This window comes from Lissotriton vulgaris, chromosome 2_1 (assembly GCF_964263255.1).
Source record: "Lissotriton vulgaris chromosome 2_1, aLisVul1.2, whole genome shotgun sequence".
In the NCBI taxonomy this organism is placed as follows: domain Eukaryota; kingdom Metazoa; phylum Chordata; class Amphibia; order Caudata; family Salamandridae; genus Lissotriton; species Lissotriton vulgaris.
Genome location: NC_141687.1, coordinates 719,406,604 through 719,427,113, shown reverse-complemented (window position 1 = coordinate 719,427,113; position 20,510 = coordinate 719,406,604). Strand labels below are relative to the sequence as shown.

The 20,510-nt window shown below is 45.8% G+C and overlaps 1 protein-coding gene across 4 annotated transcripts in view; it reads left to right on the top strand.

Moving 5' to 3' along the window:
* AKIP1 (A-kinase interacting protein 1) overlaps positions 1 to 19,324 on the top strand; it is a 105,848-nt gene extending 86,524 nt beyond the window's left edge. For all 4 annotated transcript variants that reach the window (XM_086955995.1, XM_086955993.1, XM_086955994.1 and 1 more), the window contains exon 5: positions 18,672 to 19,324. In XM_086955995.1, the coding sequence (XP_086812121.1) occupies positions 18,672 to 18,851 (180 nt within the window). In that variant the 3' untranslated portion in view covers positions 18,852 to 19,324. The remainder of the gene's footprint in view (positions 1 to 18,671) is intronic.
* The last annotated feature ends 1,186 nt before the right edge of the window (positions 19,325 to 20,510 follow it).

Sequence of the window (20,510 nt, the reverse complement as noted above, 5' to 3'; positions counted from 1 at the left end):
TCTTCACATCTGGGTTTCCCCAAAGAAAATCCCATTTGCAGGCAAAAGGGGTTTAATACCCTCAGGCAGCAGTGCGGGGCTCTGTCTATCAAGGGGATAAAGTCTGTTTCTGTCGTGAAGTGTGCGTTTTCTATTTCAGCGCTCTTCCCTCTTTCCATTTCTTTGGCATGTTCCGTTGCTCTCGCCTCTGCTCTCGCTAGGGACAGGATGTTCTCCCCTGAGGTTGGTTCCTTTAGTATTCTTGCTCTGAATCTGGTGTCGAGACAGCCTTCTATGATTCGTAGTCTGATCGCTTGCTCGTTATCGAATTTGTCAAACTCACAATGTGTTACCAACTTTCTCAGTCTTGTTGCGAAGTCATCTAGTGTTTCGCTGACTCGTTGACATGCAATGGTAAACGTATATCGTTCGAAATCAATGTTGCGCTGTGGGTCGAATTTGGCTGTTAGACATTTCTTTAGTTGGTCATATGTTTTTGTTTCCTCTGTAGGCAGTGTCACCAGTAGTTCTTCCACGTCATCCCCTGCTAAGTTCAACAGTAATCCTAGCTTCTTTCCGTCTGCTACATCTGTATCTTGTACATATCTTTCAAACCGTCTGATCCATTTCTCCCACCTTATCCCTGTTTGTGGCTCCCATAGGTTGAAAGGTCTCCTGTATTGCGCGCTGGGCTTTGGATCTGCCATTCTTTCCTTCTTTCTTTGGTCGGCTCTTTTCTTTTGTTTCCTTTCTCTTCTTCTTCTTCTTTATTTTATTTATTTATTTATTTCTTCATTTCTACCTCTTCCTCTGTGGTTTCTGTGCTCTTCTTTGCACTCTATTGTTATTTCTTCTACTATCTCTTTATCGTCTTTATTTTCTCTTATGTGTCTTTGTTTGGTCTTTATATTTCTTTTTCTTGTTGTTTGTATTTCTTTGTTTGTCTTTTTCTTCTTCTTTACTTCTATTACTTTTGTTGCTCTTTTATCTCCTTACTGTCTCTTTCTTTCTCTTTACTTCTATTTCTTTGTTGCTCTTTATCTCTTTTGAATGTCTCTTTTTCTGTTAATTTACTCTTTTCTTTTTCTCACCTGGCCTTGTGATGGCCGCCCTGTTATTTCTGGTGCCTTTTCCTTTGTTGTCCCACACAAAATGGCTGCCGTCGCTCTCGCGAGACTTCGATCGAAAATCTCGCCTTTCCTGACTCTAAAATGGCCTCCTTGCTGATGCTGTGCCTTGATTGGTCCGGCCGCCTGGTTCAAAGATGGCCGTCGAGACTTCTGAGCTCTCGCGAGATCTCGCGCGTCAATTCAAACGAGCTCGCGCCTCAATTGCAAGTGGTCGCGCTCTTACCGCGATCTGTTACACGCTTTCTTGTCCGTCGGGGTGAGCACCCGCGTCGCTTCCTCGCTTCTTCACTCTTCGTCCTGGCGCATCCAGGGTGGGCACCTGGTATTCTTTGATGCTGTCCAGCCCAAACACTCGATGTTCTCCGCGTTAGTTCGTTTCTGACCCTCGTCGCCAGTTGTGTGTTCTCTGCAGCGGGCGCCACACAGCATAATATACTCAGGACACAGGTTGGTTCTAGTACGCTTCCTTTATTTGATATTGCATGAGCTGGTTACATGTACGTCCGTCCTGGTCAATCTGTCCTCTTCCTGTCCCCTGGCCGGATGTGGTGTCCGGTGACCTGGTCACCTCGTCATGACCCACAGGGTCCTAGTGTCCTACTGTCGGTCGCCGATGGAAGAATGACTGGAGGAAACAAAAAGAAAGGAGACGACCAGAAAGAACATGCTACAAGTGTGGAATGGAATTTCCACACAGAGGTCCATGCCCAGCATTTGGCCAGACGTGTAGAAAGTGTGGTGGAAGAAATCACTACCCCAGCATGTGCCAAGGTGCACAATTCAGAGGAGACGACAAGGGGAGAACGGGAAGGCAACAGGAATCGACAACAAGACATGTCAGGTATGTCGACAACGAAAGGAGAAGTTCATCACGAGGGTCAGATGAAGAAGAGGAAGAAGTGAAAGTGGAAAGACTATACCACATGTCGGAGGCGCGCACCGAGCGGAGCAAGGAAGAAGAAGCAGGAGAGACAACACAGCCAGAAGACAGAAGCACCAGAGGAAAGACAGACCAGGCAAAGATAAGAGTAGGAGCGCACGAAACAGACTTTATACTGGACAGTGGTGCAACATGCAATGTCATGTGTATATCGGAATATGAGAGAATGAAAGTAAAACCGGCACTGCGAGCGTCCCAGACAAAGGTTTTTACCTGGGGGGCAAGGATATCGGAATATGAGAGAATGAAAGTAAAACCGGCACTGCGAGCGTCCCAGACAAAGGTTTTTACCTGGGGGGCAAGGAACTCTCTCTCTCTCTCTCTCTCTCTCTCTCTCTCTCTCTCTCTCTCTCTCTCTCTCTCTCTCTCTCTCTCTCTCTCTCTCTCTCTCTCTCTCTCTCTCTCTCTCTCTCTCTCTCTCTCTCTCTCTCTCTCTCCCTCTCCCTCTCCCTCTCCCTCTCCCTCTCCCTCTCCCTCTCCCTCTCCCTCTCCCTCTCCCTCTCCCTCTCCCTCTCCCTCTCCCTCTCCCTCTCCCTCTCCCTCTCCCTCTCCCTCTCCCTCTCCCTCTCCCTCTCCCTCTCCCTCTCCCTCTCCCTCTCCCTCTCCCTCTCCCTCTCCCTCTCCCTCTCCCTCTCCCTCTCCCTCTCCCCCTCCCTCCCTCCCTCCCTCCCAAAGCCTATATAATGCCTAGGCATTTGCTGAGTTAGCTTGTCTCTCAATACTATCAGTACTGAGAATGTGTTACTCTCTATCAAATTGTTAAGATACATTGCTATTGGCAAATGAGTAGAGTTCCTCTTCTAGTTCGCATCCAATCGCGAAAAAGGTTTTCTGGTCCAGGTGGAAGAGACTCAATATGTTGCGGGTGGCCTGCCAATCACCCTGTCTGAGATTGGCTTGCTCTCGTTTTCACTTCTTTCTGCCTAATTATTTCAGTAAAACATACAAGTCGGTAGCATGAAATTACCTATAAGTGGGATGCAGTTCAACTCCATTACATCGACTGGCCCCTATATTGATGTGATCATTTTATTGGTTGACAATTACCTCTTTTTGCCTTTACTTCAAATAGTTGACCTATTTTAGTGCTAGATAATTTACATGCGGCTTCCAAGCAGCGGTCCTATTGGATGTAATCATCAGGTTAATGATTTGGGCCGAAAATGCCATGGTGTGACGTAATGATACTGACTTCACTTATTTCGCACAATCATGGCTGGTTACCTAAAGCCATGGTAAGAATACATGTGGTTAAGTTAGAACATGACTGAATAGATATTGGGTGACTGTTCCAGATTAAGGCTAGCTGGAATGAAAACCTGCTCTTTTTTGTAGTTATGGGTAACTGGCACTTGTTTGGACAAATTGTAAGTGTAATAGTACAATAATTTCTCTTGTTTTGTTGTCACACTTTGGGACTGAAATATGATAAGCCAGAGTTTCTAAAAAAAAAATGACAGGTGCTTGGAAATCCAGTATTGACTGGCCCTATTCTGAAAGGTATTTTTGATCATAAACGTACTCTTATGACCAAACGTAATTGTTTTGTGCCAGAAATTCATGTGCCAGAAACTGCAGATTCCCCTGTGAGGGTGTTTTAAGCTTTCTAGACACACAGTAGGACTAGGAGCCTGCTTGAATAGTCACATGATACTTCCGGTAGTACGCCTGGAAAACCTTGACTGGCACAGCTTTCCAGGCATATTATTGGTGATGTTTGTGAATAGCAAAACACAGAGAAATATTCAGGAAAATATCTAAATATCTGCCTGTAGTTATTTTTGCTTAATAGGGTCCACGTGTTATACCTAAATAAACTTAAAGCTATGAAGCTATTGTCCTATGGGTGACAATATGCAAAACTTTCAGAACAGAAATATGCTAAGATAACTGTTTTCTTCAGAGTGGCTGTTTGGCACTACCTGAAAGACAGTACAACAGGTTGGTCTATAGAAGCAGACCCAGATAGAATAAGCTGTGTTGTGGCTTGGCATTGCAGTTAGCTGTCCAACTATCTCTCCGTTGCTTATAGGTCCCACACGATACACAAAGTTGACGTATGTGGACAAGAATAGCTGTGGTGTGGAAGAATGTCTGGAATCTTATCAACTCATTATATTCAGCTGTGCAGAGTTAAGAATCTACAGTGACGTTCAAAACTCCTTGGCTCAGAGGAAGCTTCTGGTGGGAAAATAAGCAGGAAATGAGCCCTGTATATTTCCTAAAGTTTTAGCAGTTGCCCTTTTAAACAAACTTTTCTAAATCATGAGCACAGCATGCATTTCAGGAATTCAATATGACTATTACTTCAGCTGAAGTGTGTGCTGAGTTGTCTGTTGACAAATCCTACTCTAAAGATCTTATGTAGTAGGTTCCGTTTCACAAGTACCATAGCTGATCCAAAGGTGTGAATCTTTAAACTATCATGTTAAATCTAGCAGCACAATTGCATACCATAAATCAAACAAAAGTGACAATCTTCAGTGCAGTATGACATGTTAAATATATTATGCACAAAAATGTGTACTTAAAATGTATTAAAAGTGCAATATCACGCAGTGATATTTTGTTTAGAGTGCATTTGATTAATATCTCCTGCTTGCTTTATACAGAAAGTCGGTGATGTGTTGGAGTAAATGCTCTCTATTCCTTTAAATGTTGTTTGAAAACTTGAAAACAAACAAAACAAATATTGGCAACACTAGTAGGTTTAGCATATGAATGAAAGTGCCTTTTGGTCAAGGATGGGTGCAGAGACGCCCAACTCAATGTGCACGCACTCTGTCACTAATCTTTGCACTCAGCATCCATTCATTAATCCACTGGCTCATTCTCCCATTCACCCTCTGACGCTTCTGCAATAAAAACCACACAAACTCATAACGTGCAAGAAAAATTAAAAGAATACAAGTAGTAAAAACAAAACATGCCTACTAAACAATGTGGTCATGTTTGCAATAGCAAAACTAAACATAACAGCAGTTGTCCATCAAGGCATTGTTTGAAAGTTCAAGCATGGCTGTCTGATTTAGAACTAAAGTTAGAATGGTAAAACAGTGCTACACTATGAACAACAGCATTTCATAATGATCTCCGGGTTTAGAGGAAGTGGCCGCATGGAAGGTGGCGCACTCCAGATGAAATGAGTGGCAAGCACGCAACCTGTTCGCACTCGATAGCTGTATTAGTTTCTTAAGGAACATTAAAATAAAAAGAGCAGAAGAAAAGAAATGAAAGGAGAACTATAAAAAGAGAACATTTTAAATTAAAGGACAGGCCAACCAGCTTTGACACTTAAGCTCTTTCATTTTTAAGTGGATTTGCACATGTGATCAGAAAATGTCATCGTTCACAGGTCAAAAGAGCACATGACTGATGTAGACTGAAAATTTACCCCATGCAGTTCTCCGTCATGGATGGAAACAGAGCGTAAAGGACACTCTGACACTAGGACAAACCAACAGCAGTCCAGAGTGGACCCAAAGAGGCTCTGTGAGCTACATGAATATATATTTATACATATGGATGGATGTATTTATTGTTTTATTACAAGATCCTGGCAGACATCTAAGAAGAGATTCTTGCAAGAAATATTACAGTGCAAATCTTCTTGGGTTTGTTAGAGGCAGTAACTAACACAAAATCATTTCCTACAAAGGCATTTTGACTTTCTGAGTAACAAAATACCTATCTGTAGACTTTAATACAAATAGACAACAATCCACTCTTGAATGCCTGTTGATTTTGACATATGTTTTTTACAATAGTGAACCATTTAGACCTGTAGCTGATTTCAGTTGCTTATCACCATAACGAAATGAGGTCTCCTGTACTGAGCATAAGCTTTCCCACAAGGGAACCAACTGGCATACAGTCAGAAAATTACATAGTAAATAATATTACAGTTGGCAGAGCAAAATACTATCTCTTCTAAGAGGGCCTAATAAAGAATCTAGCAATACAAATCTTCTATACCCATGGTTTGTCAGAGAGGATAACAAGCATTAAAATGCTTGCCTAATATGGTCAATTGTGAGATTCAATGTAACAAATTACATATCTGTAGAAATGTAATACAGAGTAATAACAATCTAACATTAAATGCCTATTGACTTTAACATATGCTTTTCTCAATGAATATATCAGGCTTCCTGCCTTTATCATAATGTTTTGTTATAAATCAACAAGGCTATAACCTTTATCATCGACTTGTCTCCTCATGTAACTCAATTCATACCAACTCTTGGTTAATAAGCCTTTCCACAAGGCAACCATCGGGTACTTTGTAATAAAATTACAAATATGTACCAAATACAGTTGTAGAAAAAATACCCTTATGATCTATCCTGGTGGGTCACCAGCACTAAATCCCCTTACAGACTACAGTAATTCAGGAGATTCCATGTTACAAAATGCCTGCCTTCAGTCCTTAGCACAAGAGTAAGGCCTGCTTGCTTTGTTATAACTTTTTATTATAAACAGGCCACATCTGAGGAATGTGGCATAACTTTTTCCAGTAGGCCTCAACCAAAGGCTTGACACTATATGTAACCCAGTACTACAGAAGTGCGTAGTACCCGACAACCACCAGGCACACATTAAATTTTTTTTATATTTACCACATTACAGTTAACAAATGATATGCAGCCCTTTCAATAGGGCCTAGCAAGAATCATTGCAGTGAAATTCTTTTCCCAGGGTTTTTCAGAGTGGGTGACCAACAACAAAACACTTTTTTATTTTTATTTATTTATTGGCATATTGAAAAGACTCAAAATATACCACTCAACAAGCCAGCATATTATCAATACATGTCAGGATATGAAATCATCACAGTTATTACATTGCAAGTCCGTTTTCTACATGCGTCCCACTCGCCCACACCCAAAAGGATATTCACAACCGTATTCAAATGCCAGGTAGGAAAAAGCATATCAAAAAGTTATATTCACGGTCCAAAACTCGTTAATGTGACCAACCGTTCGTGCCTATCTCCAGGGATTTGATAAAAACAAGGAGGAAAAGAAAGAAAGAGAGAAAGGGAAAAAATAGAAAACCATTGTTGCCAAGTCACAGCGAATCATCAACATGACTTTCCCCGATCTGTGCTTCCTCATTAGTGCCCTGCTTCTCTCGGGCCCAAACAATAAACGGTTTCCCAGATATCACTTGGTCGTGAGGTATTAGGCATGAGTTCCCAGAAAGTATTCAATTGGGTATGACTATATGTATCGTCTCTGATCCACCCCCCCACAGAAGGCACCCCTCTCCATCCCCAATGCACTGCAACTTGAAATCTGAAAGAGACACGTTAGTGATAGATTCCTTACCTTAGAATATCCCCAGGCGTCAGACTGGATCCGGAAATTTTTGCGTAGCAGTACCCTTGCGTGTCGGTAGGCGTCGTCTGCGGCTCTGCGTCCGTCGTCTGCGTCGTGGGCACCATGTTAACGTTGTCGGAGTACTTAGACGCTGCCTCCGCGTGCTGACGTCAATTCTTCTTTTTTCCGCGCCAGCAGCGCAGATCCGGAAAAAGTGGTACCTTAGTCACTTTTTGAGTACACTTTTTTGAGATCTTTTTGATCATTCCCAGAGTCTTCGACTCCGATCGGTCCCGATAGGGATGCCAGGTTTTAAGCCTTGTGGGGACTGCGACCGACTGATGTCGGTCATCGACCCTCACCGTTGGTGCCTCCACTGTCTCGGCGTCAATCATGACAACAAGACCTGCTCCGACTGTCGGGCCTTAACCTCGAAAGCTAGGCGGGAGCGGTCCCGCAAGCGGCTCGAGTTCCGGCAGTCGGCCCCATGCCGTGAGAGGTCCCGGTCCAGACGGAGGTCGAGGGACCGGTCGCGGGGGCGGAGCCATCATAGCTCCGGGAGTCGACATCACTCCTCAGGTTTGAAGTCGTCTTCAGGTAAGCACAAGAAGTCAAAGAGACGTCATCGCTCTTCCGACTCCCCCCGACGCTCGCGCGATGCGGCCGGGGGTTCGGGTGACACCGCCCACGCGGCTCCGTCGGAGTCGCGGGCGTCGCGACCTGCCCCATACCCTCCGGTTCCTGGGCAGCAAGCGACGCCGGAGGAGATCGAGCGCTTCCTCATGGCCATGAGGTCCCTCACTCCTCCGGCGGGTTCCGTGGCGCCTTCGGGCCCAGCGGACCCATCTGGTGGTCCTAGCGGGTCGGGTGCTTCGGCCCCGCCGCCGCCGGCGCCTTCGGGCCCGGCAGCGCAAGGCCCCACTGGATCCACTTCTGGATCCAGAGCGTCGCCGGTCGACCTGACAACCTCACCGGCGCCGGTTCCACAGGTGTCACCTCCAGCGCCGTCCTCGGGCAGCGCCGTCCCCAATACCCGGCTCCGGTGCCGGAGCGGTTCCGCTGGGTGCTGCTCTCCAAGCCGCTTGGGGAGTTCAACTTCAATGAACCGGCCCCGTCCTTTGGCAACCCTGATTATCAGGAGATGGGTGATGAGGAGTATTGGGAGGGGTCTGAGGACCCTCTGACACGTGAGTGTCAGTCCCAGGAGGACTGGACAGGTGGACTTGGGGATGCCAGTGGTCTGGACACTTCGCCAGACACTGGTTTTGTCTCACTGTTGGGGTTCAGTGGGGGCCGGTGCCTTCTGTCTAGTTCCCCGTTCATTGGTTTTAGCTTTAGGTGCCAAGTGCATATGCGAATTTATGGACGCTGTCTAGGGCTCGCTTTAAAAGGGCGTGTCTACAGGAAACAGGTGCTTGGTTTCTTGAATGGTCCCTTGTCGTGTGTTTCCTGTTCCTGTTGTTCTACCTTGTTCCCTTTCCATTGAGCTCTATTTCAGCGGTCCTTCCAAGGGCTGGATTTTGATTCCCCTTTTTTCCCTTTTACCCTGTTTCTTATACCTTTGGGCTTTACTGAACCCTTTTTGGGGACCTGTTTTGATATTTCGGTGACGTATTGGGATTCGCGGCTGCGTTTCCTATGAGTTCTGGCGTCCCGTTATTTACCCTTTTTGTACTCAAACCATCTTGTTGTGTGTCTTTTGGGTGGTTTCACGAAGGAGCTGAACAACGGCCGTTTTTTGCGCTACCTTCGTGTTCTTTTACAGTTCAGGGTTTTTTTGGGTGTCTTTCCAATTCCCTTGACGCCTTTTTTCCCCTGTCCCTTTTTTGTCTTTTTATTGTGAATTCCACCCCCTTTGACATTCTCGGTGTTTCCCGAGGGGGCGTGGTTGGTCTGGGGTTACACAAGAAAGAACCAATACGATTGCAGTGGAGTTATTCCTGTTTCATATCAGCCACTCCCGTTTGTTAACTGGAGTAAACAGGGAGGTCGGTGGTTCATGTGTGTACTTGGTACTGGTTATTAGTGGGGTGTGCCTAACCTTGTCCCCTTTTTTTTCTTTTATAGCGGTCTCGTCTGAGTCAAGCAGTTGGCTGCCTAGAAGCCAGAGGAGACGAGCTGTGTTCCCCAAGACCTTGGGTTCCCTTGTTTTGTTTACCCACCTTCTCCCGGTGTCGTGTTCTCCACCACCCGGTGTATTCGTGGGTGTTGGGGGTCACGGCGAGGGTAGGGGATTGGGACATTCTTCACTCCTGCGGTGCTTGGCTGGTCGGCATCGGAACACTCACCTCCTACCGTGGCTTCGGAGGAGGGGGCAACCTTCAGTGTGGTGTTGACGTGGGCAGCCAAGGCCTTGGGCCTTGAGCTCCCCGTCGCGGCCGTGAGGACTAACGTCCTCACTGAGGTCCTTAAACCGCAGTCAAGCTCGGCTGAGCCTCTGCTGCCGTTTAATGAGGCCTTGACTGACGTTCTTTTGGGGACTTTTGTCCAGGCCCGCTACAGGTCAGCCTATAGATAGGAACGTGGCCAGACGCCACCGCCCGGCCCTGGGCGACCCTCGTTTCCTGTCCACCCACCCCACCCCCGGAGCCTGGTCATCCAGGCCTCTAATTCCCAGACCGCATTCCCGTCGGCTCCGTCTGATCGGGAATCCAAGAGGTATGAGAATTATGGAAAGAAAATATTCTCCTCCCTTAGTTTGGGACTGCGGTCTTCAAACACCGCATGCCTCTTGGGCCGTTACACCAACTCCCTGTGGGCCACAGTCGTGGACGTGCTGCCACAATGCCCGGCGGGGGTCAAGGCTAAACTCGGCCAAGCCCTTGCGTAGGGTCGAGATGCGGCACGTTTCTCCATCCGGTGTGGGCTGGAGACCACCGACTCACTGGGCAGAGCGATGGCAATGACTAAATGGCGATTCGTCGCCACGCCTGGTTGAGGTCCGCCAACTTTTCAGCGAATGTCCAGAATACACTGATGGACATGCCGTTTTATGGCCATCACCTCTTTGGTGACAAGGCAGACCATGCACTTGAGCGATTTAAGAACTCTAGGGCTACGGCCAAGTCCTTGGGCCTCTCGGCCCTGCGCCAGCAAACGGGTGCCTTTCGCTCCTTCCGTGGCCAAGGAAGGGGCGCCCCCACACGTGCTGCCAGCCACGCACCGCAGACTAACATACAACGCGGTGGCGGCCGTGGAAATCGCCGTGGAGGCGGTCGGGGACAACGGCGAGGCCAGTCCACACCTTCCCCCACAGCATCCGCCTCAAAACCCTCCTAGTCCGTGCTTTCAGGCCCATGTGACGCCAGTGGGAGGGCAGGGTTTGCCATCACCACTCCCACTGGCGCACTGTCACATCGGACTGTTGGGTGCTGCAAATCGTCCGAAGGGGCTACTCCCTCCCCTTCAAGACGACCCCTCAAGCCATGCCACCGCAATACCACCGCGTATCGGGGGATCATATACGGCTTCTGCAGGAGGAAGTTATGACCCTCTTGGCAAAGGGGGCCATCAAGCGTGTTCCTGGGCCAGAAGTAGCGTGTGGTTGCTACTCCCACTACTTTCTGGTACCCAAGAAGGGCAAAGGGGGCCTACGCCCTAACTTGGACCTACGGAACGTCAAGGGCTTCCTCCGGAAGGAGAAGTTTAAAATGCTGACTCTGGCTCAGGTCTTAACTGCCCTGGACCCAGGAGACTGGATGGTAGCGTTGGACTTGCAGGACGCTTATTTCCACATCTCCGTCCAGCCGGTCCACGGGCGCTACCTGCGGTTCACGGTAGGCCACGAGCACTTTCAGTTTACCGTGCTCCCCTTCGGCCTTACCAGCGCCCCACGCGTTTTTCACGAAAGTGATGGCGGTGGTCGCAGCTCATCTGCGCAGTTTACGGGTTTCAGTCTTCCCCTACCTCGAGGACTGGTTGTTGAAGGCGGGCTCGCCCCAGACAGTCGTCAGCCACCTCCAGATGACGGCAGACCTCCTGCACCAGCTGGGGTTCTCCAGCAATGTGCCGAAGTCACACCTGTGCCCCTCTCAGAAGCTCCTCTTCGTCGGAGCGGTTCTCGACTCGGCGCAGTTTCGGGTTTACCCGCCCGAACAGCGGGTTTGGGATATACAGGCTCTGATTCCGATCTTTCAGCCTTTATCCCGAGTCTCGGTCAGGTTGACGCTGCGGCTTCTGGGGCTGATGGCCTCCTGCATCCTTCTGGTGCATCACGCCCGTTGGCGGATGCGGGTTCTGCAGTGGGACCTGAAGTTTCAGTGGGCCCAGCATCAGGGCAACCTGTCCGACCATGTCCTGATCTCAGAGGGCACTGCAAGACAGCTGCAGTGGTGGCTCACGCACCGCAATTGGGTCAGCGGCAGATCCCTTTCCCTTCCCCAACCGGAGCACGTAGTTGTGACGGACGCGTCCCTCCAGGGCTGGGGAGGCCACATGGGAGAGGCGGAGATCAGAGGCCTCTGGTCTCCGGCGGAGTCCCAGCTCCATATCAACCTTTTGGAGCTGCGGGCGATTCGTCTTGCACTGAAGGCATTCCTCCCCTCTGTCTGAGGGATTGTAGTGCAGGTGTTCACAGACAACACCACCGCCATGTGGTACTGCAACAAACAGGGTGGGATGGGGTCGTGGACCCTCTGCCAGGAGGCTCTGCGCCTTTGGCAGTGCTGGAACATCAGGGCGTGACCCTGGTGGTTCAACACCAGGGCGGACGAACTCAGCCGCCGGTGCAGGATGGATCACGAATGGCGTCTGAACTCGGACGTGGCGCAAGGTCTCTTTCTGCAGTGGGAAGAGCCTTGGTTAGATCTATTCGCCACAGAGGAGAACGTGCAATATCATAAGTTCTGCACGTTGGAATTTCCAAGGCGGCACTCGCTCGGAGACGCTTTTCATCGCGAGTGGAGTTGCGGTCTGTTGTACACCTTTCCGCCTATACCACTCCTGCCCAGAGTGCTGAAGAAGATCAAACGTGACCGGGCCCAAGTCATCCTTGTGGCTCCGGACTGTGTACGAAGGTACTGGTATCCCGAGCTACTCAGTATGTCAGTCGATCCCCCGGTTCGTCTGCCTCTTCAGGAGGAACTTCTGTTGCAGCAACAGGGGACGGTCCTCTACCCGAACCTGTCCAGTCTCCACCTCCATGCTTGGAGATTGAGCGGCGACAGTTGAGGCCATTTGAATTGCCTCCTGAAGTCTGTAATATCATTCTGGCAGCCAGGCGTCCCTCCACAAAGTCGGTATACGCCTGCAGGTGGAACAGATTTGTGGCATGGTGCACAGCAAAGGCTGTGGATCCTCTCTCTGCCCCTCTTTCTGAGGTTCTTCTCTTCCTTCTTTCTCTTGCCCAGCAGGGCTCTGCTCTGGGCACTATCAAGGGCTACCTTTCTGCCCTTTCAGCCTTTCTAAGGCTGCCTGATCAACCATCTTTGTTCAAGTCCCCTATTGTAAAACGTTTTCTGAAAGGCATCACTCACACCTTTCCACCTGTTCCCTTCGTGATGCCTCAGTGGGACTGGAACCTGGTTCTTACTTATCTGATGTGCGCTCCCTTTGAGCCACTTCACAACTGTCCTATCCGCCTTCTTACTCTGAAGACTGCTTTCCTGGTTGCCATCACCTCTGCCAGGAGAGTGAGTGAGCTCCAGGCTCTATCCTCTAAACCTCCATTTCTTTCTGTCCATCCGGACAAGGTTGTGTTGCGGACAAGACCCTCTTTCCTGCCCAAGGTAGTCACAGCCTTCCACATCGGGTAGTCCATCACCTTGCCCACCTTCTTCCCTCCTCCGCATCCCTCGAAAGAGGAAGAGAGGCTCCACCGTCTGGATCCAAAACGTTTCGCTCTCATACTATCTGGATCGCACAGGCCAGTTCCGGGTGGATGACCAACTCTTTGTTGGTTACGTGGGCGCTAAGAAAGGACGGGCGGTGCACAAAGGACCATCTCTCAGTGGATCGTGTTGTGCATCCAAGCGTGCTACTCTTTGGCTAAAAAGGAACCTCCTGTTGGGCTGAGGGCCCCTTCCACTCGGGTCATGGCGACTACTACTGCCCTGGGCCAAGAAGTCCCGTTGCAGGACATTTGTCAGGCAGCTACGTGGGCCTCGTTGCACACGTTCGCAAGACACTACTGCTTGGACAGCCAAGTCCGGAAGGATGGCTTCTTTGGCCGTTCCGTCCTACAAGACTTTCTGGTGTGATTATTGGTTCGCAGACCCACCACCGGGGTTGGTATTGCTGGGATATCTATTCTAAGGTAAGGAATCTATCACTAACGCGTCTCTTTCAGATGCACAAGTTACTACTTGTGTAACGATATATCTGTAAGAGACATTAGTTAGTGATAGATTCCTTACCGACCCACCCATCCTCCCCGTTCCGCGAACCGATATCTAGGGTTAAGGTTATTCCCTTTCAGGGCCATAGTTTCAATGGCACCAGTGTTGGTTTTTGACATGGCTCTGCGTTTTTGGCGCGGAAAAGCTGTGTCTAAGAACTGACGTCAGCACGCGGAGGCGGCGTCTAAGTACTCCGACGATGTCATCACAGCGCCCAGGACGATGGACGCGGAGCCGCAGACAATGCCTACCGACGCGCAAGGGTACTGCTACGCTAAAATTTCCGGATCCAGTCTGATGCCTGGGGATATTCTAAGGTAAGGAATCTATCACTATTGTCTCTTACAGATCTATTGTTACACAAGTAGTAACTTGTGCGTTTAGCAAAGAGCAAGAGTAGTGCATGTAGTTTGCGCACCTTAACTGGTGTGTCTTTTACATGACTTAGTAGGCCCAGCGTGGGGGATGGGGCAAGTGTGGTTCCAAAGATTTGATTCACTGATGTGAAAATTGTGGACCAGAATGTGGCAAGCTTTGGGCAGTCCCATGCCATATGTAGAAAGGAGGCTGGAGTGAACCCACAGCGCCAGCAGCTATCATCATCCCTGATCCCCATGCGGTGCAAACCAACAGGCGTTCTGTAAAACCTGTGGAGGTATTTGAAATGTATCAAGCAGAGTCTATAGTTAGGGAAACGTTCAATAAGCTGACCACAGCAAAAGTCCCATTGATCCTCAGTTAACGGAACAGGGAGCTCATCATTCCACCACTGGAGAGCTCTAGGTCTCACTAACAGGGCAGTGTTTTGCATATGAGTGTAAAGACGTGTAATAAGTTTATGGGGTGGTGGGGAGCGCAGCAGGTTCTCCAATGCGGACATAGATGGGTGGGCCCCCGGGAATCCATTGCAGAAGGCGCGGCATTCAGCGCGCAGCTTATGATATAGGAACAGTTCGGGAAATGTTACTCCCTGGCCCTTGGTTGCGACCGGGGGGGGGTCCTGAACGTGTTCTCCGGATACAGGTCAGCCAACATGTGGAGGTTCATCTTCTGCACCATTGTCTTGCCAATTCCATCCTGTACGCAAGGCAACATAATGTGTGGGCCAAGGAGATGGAAGGGGTATATAGTATTGGAATGTGCGCCCTCTTGTGCGGCTCGTCCCATGCCCATCGCAGTGTACCTATATCGCCGTGTGGATGTCGAAATGACTGATATAATGCCACGTTGAGGGGGACAGGTGCCACTGCATCAGTTTCAACTGATATAATGCCACCTTGAGGGGGACAGGTGCCACTGCGTCAGTTTCAACTGCTTCATGGGGTTGGAAAGGTGTCCGGTGGACCAAATAATGTAGGAATTGGGCTTGAGCGCAAAGGGCATATAGTTGCATATCCGGAGCACCCAACCCCCCCTGCTTCAGCGGGAGCATCAGCAAATCCCATAATACTCTGACCTGCCCGCCTGCCCACACCAGGGAAACCAGCTGCGATCTCAAAGTCTTGAAAAAATGCTGTTTAAGGGGTATCGGGACGTTAACAAATAAATGCAGAAACTTTGGTAAAATGACCATTTTCACCAGTCCAATTTTCCATGCCAAGGATAACGGGAGTTTAGACCATATTCTAACTTTTTACTCCAAAAGTGATGGCACGACCATAACCTCCTGCATGTCGGTTACCCAAACGCCAAAGTATTTGACCACCTCGTCCCAACACCAAAACACTTCCCTGCTAAAGTAGCCTATTTGATACCATGTCACAGAAAACTGTAGTCTTTAGTTCATAGGAATAATAAAAATCCACTCTTAAAGGCCTATTGACTTTAACATATGCTTTTCACAATCATTATGTCATCCCTAATGCCTTTATCATGACTTTTCATAACAGTCAGGCATATAGCCTTTATCATTGGCTTGTCACCATAACCCACTTAAGCCATTGTACTGAGATACGTTTTCTGCAAGGGAACCATTCGACATACAGTCATATCAGTACAAATGTATACAAAATTACAGTTGACAAAATACTTTCTTAAGAAAGCCTAATAAGGATAATTGTAGTGCATAGCTCCTTTAGATTACCAATACCAAAACCCTTGCCCACTACACCAGTCTGTGAAATTCCATGTAACAAAGTACCTTACTATAGGATTTAGCACAGAGTAATAACAATCCATCCTTAAAAGCCTGTTGTCTTTAAGTTATGCATATCTTTCACAATACATAGTTTAGGCCTACTGGCTTTGTCATAATGCTTCATAATAAACAGATCATACCTATGTTTTCTGGCATGCTTTTTCCAAAGACCTGATTAAGTTTTTACCCTTTAACATTGGCTTTACACTTTACACAATACCAGTCAAAACAAGTGCCCATAAACTGAAAACCATCATGCATGCAGTTTTTAATTAACTATTTAGAAAGATACAGCTTGCAAAAACAATATACAGCCCCTCTCAACCGGATCTAACGCGAACCAGCACAGTGAAACGCAGTGGATTTGTTTGAGTCTGTGGCCAAAGCCAGAACCCTTGCCTATTACAGTACTCTTTGATATGCCATGTAACAAACTACCTATCTATAGGCCTTCATATGCATCAATAACAATTTACACCTAAATGCCTATCAAGTTTAACATGTGCTTTTCACAATCCCTACTTCAGGACTAGTGCTTTAATCATGACATTTCATAATAAACAGATGAAGCCTATGTGCATGATAATTGGCTTGCCACCATAACCAATCGGTCCTGCTGCATGAAGTATCAACGTTGCCACAAGCCAAAATGTACTAAACATGGAGTCTTTTTAGTGGAAGCACACACATTCAGCTCAATCGCATACCGTGAGTGGAGCCCAAGTCTGTTGCTCAGTAGGATTCAGTAGGACTCTGGAAGCTCTTTTTTGATTGATCACATTAGGTCATGCACTGTCAAGCCAAACCTAAAAATCCATGTAGGTTATTGACTGCCCTCCTTCCATCAGTGTTGCTGACAGAAAAGAGCACTGTAAATTATCCGAACTTCTCCTCAGATGCTCCCTCTTTTGGGAGCCAGCAGGGTGATGTCTATGGAAGTTCGCCCCTGTCATCCATCCATGTATTGCTGGAGCAGTGTAAAGTTGACCCTGACGCCACCAATTGACATTTTTCCAGATCTTCAGGAACAAAAACTGCAGCAAGTCACGTATCAAACTTAGAGATGCATTTTCTTGCCCACTCGTCTTTAATTTGACCCCATTTCGTGATTTACATACTTTCAAACCTGTGGAATAGCTTTCTCTGGGACAAACATCGAAAATGTATTAATGTGAAACTAACTGTAAAAGATGGCTGTCAGTATGCCTTCTGGTGGGGAAAGAATAATTATCGTACCTGCAATGCTTTAGGATCTGTAGCCAGAAAACCTACTGAAAACCACTGCTACCATCAAGTAAGTGTCCTATCATCTTACGTTCACACAATTTCCCCGGTATAAACCATAGCAAACATGTAAGGTTCCCGTAGGTTGTTAAGCTGGAAAAGAGAGAATTACAGCCATGAACTTGCTGCATTGAATGGCTCAAACATGTTTGACAAAGCGAATATTTCTCCCTTTCTGCTGGTCAAATATGTAGTATCATTTGTATTATACAAGTTTTTGAGAATAAAGTTGAAAGAGGCTGCCATTGACATTTGATTTCCCTAAGATTGTATAGTTGTGCTGTGAAAATGTAGTATCATCTACTTTCCCTAAAAATCGCCATTTAACCACCAATTTTCTACTTTTCTGAAATCTGTTTTTACTTTTAGTAGCAAAATTATTTATTATTATTTTTGCAAGCAAATCAGATGAAGTAATATTATTGTGTAGTAGTAAAGAAAAATCACGAGAAGCCTCCTATGGTTCAATGATTTGAGAATAGTGGTTCGCTCGGTGTGCAAATATATAACTTTCATGCCAATCCATGTGACGACATTACTGTTTCGTTTTTAATATTCTATCTATTTGTTCATTATTTATTTTGTTATACTCCATTTAATTGTTTTTTGCAATAAACTAAGAACAGCACAGGTAAGTCATTAGGATTGATACAGTGGAATAATTATCAGCGTTGGTCATGTACGTGAATGAGGTGTTAAGAAATGTTTTGAGCCGAAGAGCAAGTGATTCCTTCCTGGGGTCATGTGTCTAGATTAAAAAAAATCTTCACAACTCAAAGCTAGGATATAATAACTTTACAAATGTAGAATTCTTGATTGTGTTATTTTCTGTTGAATGGAGAAAAATATAAATGGTATCGAAATATGTTTCTCCCTATTTTGGTATTTCTGTGGAGCTACACCGAAAGAAAACTTTGCACTCATCACAATTGTGGATATAACATTTTAGGAGCGTGTCAAATTTGTGTGATTCACGTTTGCATAATTATGCGAAATGTTGGCATAATTATGCAAAATTCAAATGGTCACTTTTTGCTTTATTTTAGTGTGAAATGCATCCTTTTATCACTCTCTGATGGAAGGAAAAATTTCAAACTTTAAGAACTGCAAAAAATTAAAAGCACTGTGAATAACAGCCTCTTGCCTGTTCTTTTCCTGTGTATTTGCTGTAAAATTTAACTACACGTTTGAGGTAAAAAAAAATTCTGTAAATGGCACGTAAATATGCACAATGGCAAAATGATATAATAGTAGGAACTTTGCCTAATAATCAAAGCACAAAATTCCCGAAATTATGCCAGCATAATTTAAATTTCGTGCAGGCTAATAAAAGTTGACTGCATATTGCATGTAAAAGATAGTTATTGAGGGTTTACCAAAAATGTCCGAAATGATTGTTGGGCTGGTGGTCAAGGCATAACACACAAGGGGTTAAATTCTCTTGACCACTTTGACATTTATATTTGATGACTCTGATGGGCACCTGTTTGACAGCGAAACTGTCAGTCAAAATAATAAGATTTGCATGGTTTTTTTCTGCCCTAGGAATCCTTTTCCAGTTTTACAGGGAGATTCCCTGCAGGAAGGACCAGCTCAAAAGATGTCCACATTGAAGTTACGCCTGGTACCTACAGCGTTTATTCCCACTCGCATGGCTTAACACACCGAACTCAGCTGTTGAACATTACGCCAGGACAAAGTGTGGATGTTGTGTTCACTGCGTGATATATCTGTACACGGGCTCAACATCATAACATGGCTATCTCAAGCCTCAACGCGAGATCATGGCAAAACACATATTTGCTCTTTCGAAGCTTTTAGCTTTTGCACTTTACTTTTTTCAGTCCTATGCCACGAGTCTGTAATGCTTGAATTGTCACATTTATATGCATTTAAAAACTGTGCATTATCGTGTGTTTTGTCATCTTGCCATGCATTTCGAGAAACGGCCCTTTCCCTCAGAGTGCAAATTGTGGGAAAACTGCCTTGCCCTTAGCACTGCCATGGTTCTTCTGAAACTTGCTGTGCAGGTTCACTAGGTAGCTCCCCTTTACCTAAAAAAATTAATGATTTTGGGAAACTGTATTGGATTGGTTGTTTGTAAAACTCGTGCACTGGTGTGAATGTTACATTTCATTAGCTGCACAGCCTTTTATCTCTTCAAACTGAATTGAAAAATAAAGACTTTTTAAAATCAATTTTGAATTGTAAGCAGGTTTTTTTTCAGTTTGAAAGTATATTTCTAGCAGAGGATGTTCTGTATGTGCGCGGTGTTTTTAGAGCTGCTGCCTGGTGAAAGGTTGAGTGGTTATTTTGTGATCACCAGTAGTCATTCTTGGACATACTGCTCTGATAGAGGCAGTTTAATTGCTGCTAATCCCGGTGAAATCCAGCAGTCTTCGAGGGAGAGATAGGACAGTGTCCTACTGTGACTTCATGCTTCATTTCGAAGACTGAGGAGCAAGAATGGTGCACAACTGCTCACTGATTTGGAAATACACCTGCTACTGAAAGCCGAGCAACATTCAGTTCTGTAAAGCACTCTTATCTCGAGGCGTCCTTTACTGATTTTAACTCTAGTGAAATGTAACACATTAATGGTGCTCAGGCAGGTGTATCACGTCGCACACCACAGAGGCATTGTTTTGAGGTTTGAAGACCATCAAATGCTGAGACTGTAATATTTACGGTCTGTTATTGCATGTTTACGCATGTTATATCAAAGTGGTGTAAAATGTGCACATTTTACAGATTTTAATATGAACTCCATCAGCTAATATGATTTAGGCCATCCCCAGAGACACTATTCAAGAATTGTGATTACATTTGTGTAAATCCTGCTTCCTTGATGTCACAAGTGCTGAACATACTTACCAGTAATTTTAATTTTCAAAGTCCTGCCCCTTTTCCTTACAGTCCTTTTTTTGTTTGTTATCTTTATTGTTATTTAAAAGAGAAAATACATTCATAATACATTGCAATACAACATATATATATATATATATATATATATATATATATATATATATATATATATATATATATATATATATATGAAATATATATTAAATTAATATCGAAGGAGTACAGAGTCAAAAATAGATTTCATACCAAGAGTTAATGAACTGGGATAAAAAGAAGTGTTAACATATCGCTATTCAGAGAAGTAAAAACAAAATATATAAATGACACGTAGTAAATATTATAAAGCTAATCAAGTAATAATGCAAAACCCAGAAGATGGATTAAACAAAATCAACACCCCATATCATGGAGGTCATATACAAGTTGTATTGCTTAATAAATAAGATTGCACAGCAAAAGGCAGGGTAGAAGAAAATACAGAAAAAAGGAAAGGAAGGAAAAAGACAGAAAGAGGAGGAG